Raw genomic sequence first — 1,965 nt, 5'->3', positions numbered from 1 at the left:
AAGTTTCGTTGTTGTTACCGTGAAGGTTGCAACCCTCTGTAAACCCTAGCTCCTAACTACCGGTTACGCGTATGTCTCGCGTCGGACGCGTCACGCTCGCTGGGCGTCCGGCTGATCAACAATCGGCCCCCTATGGTACACAGGCCCCCGAAGTCCGAGGCAAGCAATTGTCGTCGGGTTTGAATGTAGACGGCCGTCTAGGGAGCAGAACATGGAGGTTCTCGTGCCTTGGAATGGATTCCCGCTATGCGCTGGGTAGCGTAACATCTGAGGATGGTCGCGACGCTTCGGGAATACCTCCGTGAATCCTCGCTTCGAATTCTGGACGTGCTTTAGGCGGGAAAGAACACGTGGCGTGGCAAGGGCGTGGTAACTGTAGCGTCCCTCGATTTGAGCCATTGATCGTGGGGGCCTTGAACGATGAGGATTCGTGGCAATTTTTCAAAAAAATTTTCTATAAATAGGGGTGGGGAGTGTGTTACGGCTATTTCTTCCCACCTTCATCCTTTATTCTTTCATCTGCTCAGGTAATAAAATGGTGATTGTATGTGTTGAGTCCTCTCTGGAGTCGTCAGGCCGCGGCAGAGATGGTGGAGGCGTGGGTGGTGGCGATAGCGGTGGTTCGTCGTCGACTGGGTCGTCAGATTCTGGCAGCAACTCCTTTCCCAAGGAACCTTCTTCGGGGGAGGTGGAAGGCTTGGCTAATCGGGCGGTCTTGGGTGGGGACGATTCTGTAGCTCAGGAGCCCACTCCGGTGGTCCTGAGTGGGCGGATCTTCCACGGGGCCCCCCTCTTTTTACTGCAAGGGGGCATGACCGTGGATCCGGTCGCTCTTGTTCCTGTCGGGGGCCTACGCCGGATCGACGGCTATGACTAGGCCGACTTCGATGTAAACACTCAGGTATCCTCCATTTCATGCACCGGTCTCCAGGATTTCATAGACCGGTCACATATGGTGAGGGACACGACGGACGCCCAGCTGATAAGGGCGGCAGTTAGCCGGGAGAACAAGCGGGTCTGCCACGGGAAGGGTTCCGGTTCCGAAGACTATTTCTTCATGTATGTAAACTTTTTTACTCAGTTGCATATCCGTGTTCCCTTTACCGACATTCAAGCTGAGTTGTTGCGAGAGTTGAACGTAGCGCCCACAAAACTGCATCCAAACGCCTGGGCCGCTGTCCAAGCGTTCGGCGTCGAGTGTATGGTAGTCGGCGTTTCTCCAACCGTCCGCTCCTTTTTGCACTATTTTGATGTCCGTCCCCCCCCCCCCCCGGAGGGAGGTTGGGTTTCCCTGACTTCAGTGGGGGATCGTACTCTGTTCAAGCCTTACTCCGAATCGTTCAAGAACTTCAAAGACTAGTTTTTTAAGGTCGTCATTACTAAAGCCGGCCGTCGAGACTTCTTTGACCAGGAGGGTTCCTCTTTGTTCTCCCTATATTGGACAGAAAATCCTCGCAAAGTGAAGGCTTACGCCAAGCGCGAGATGGAAATAGAGGATTTTTGCATGGTAGACATTATTGACACCCTCCCACGCCGCATCCCCGCCCGCTGCCTGGTCGACTGCATTCCCTTCGACGATTGTGCTCAGAGAGCACTCGGTATGTGATTCGTTCCATTTTCCATTCTTCGCGAAATTGTAACTTAGCTGAATTTGCTATTTTCTTTCAGATTGCATGGCTACTCCTAGACCCCGCCAATCCAACTTCCTGGCTGCCAAGAGGGAATCAGCTCGGGCCGCCAATGTTGCCAAAGATCAAGCCGTCCCTCCCCCAAGCGTCCCCCTCTATCGGCCGCCCGCGTAATCATCGCGTCATTTGGGCCTCAAACAGGTGCTGCTAGTAGCGCAAACTTGCCCAAGACTTCCCCGCTTCCGACTGGGGAAGGTACCTCCGCTCTTACTCGTGTCCCTTCCGTTGGGCGGTCATCCGCAACTGCTAATGTCAATCTTGCTACTGAATTGGCTTC

The 1,965-nt window shown here is 54.1% G+C and overlaps 1 protein-coding gene across 1 annotated transcript; it reads left to right on the top strand.

Annotated features, from left to right (window-relative positions):
- The first annotated feature begins 535 nt into the window (after positions 1 to 535).
- LOC106753179 lies at positions 536 to 877 on the top strand. The gene has a single exon (XM_014634975.1). It carries the CDS (start codon positions 536 to 538, stop codon positions 875 to 877), a length of 342 nt encoding a protein of 113 aa, XP_014490461.1.
- Positions 878 to 1,965: the final 1,088 nt, after the last annotated feature.

Source organism: Vigna radiata, unplaced genomic scaffold, assembly GCF_000741045.1.
Source record: "Vigna radiata var. radiata cultivar VC1973A unplaced genomic scaffold, Vradiata_ver6 scaffold_236, whole genome shotgun sequence".
In the NCBI taxonomy this organism is placed as follows: Eukaryota; Viridiplantae; Streptophyta; class Magnoliopsida; order Fabales; family Fabaceae; genus Vigna; species Vigna radiata.
The sequence above is the reverse complement of the archived record's forward strand: the minus strand, read 5'-3'. Positions and strand labels throughout refer to the sequence as shown.

Excerpts from the sequence above, each read along its gene's own strand:
- LOC106753179 (XM_014634975.1), top strand. The coding sequence starts at position 536 with ATGGTGATTGTATGTGTTGAGTCCTCTCTGGAGTCGTCAGGCCGCGGC.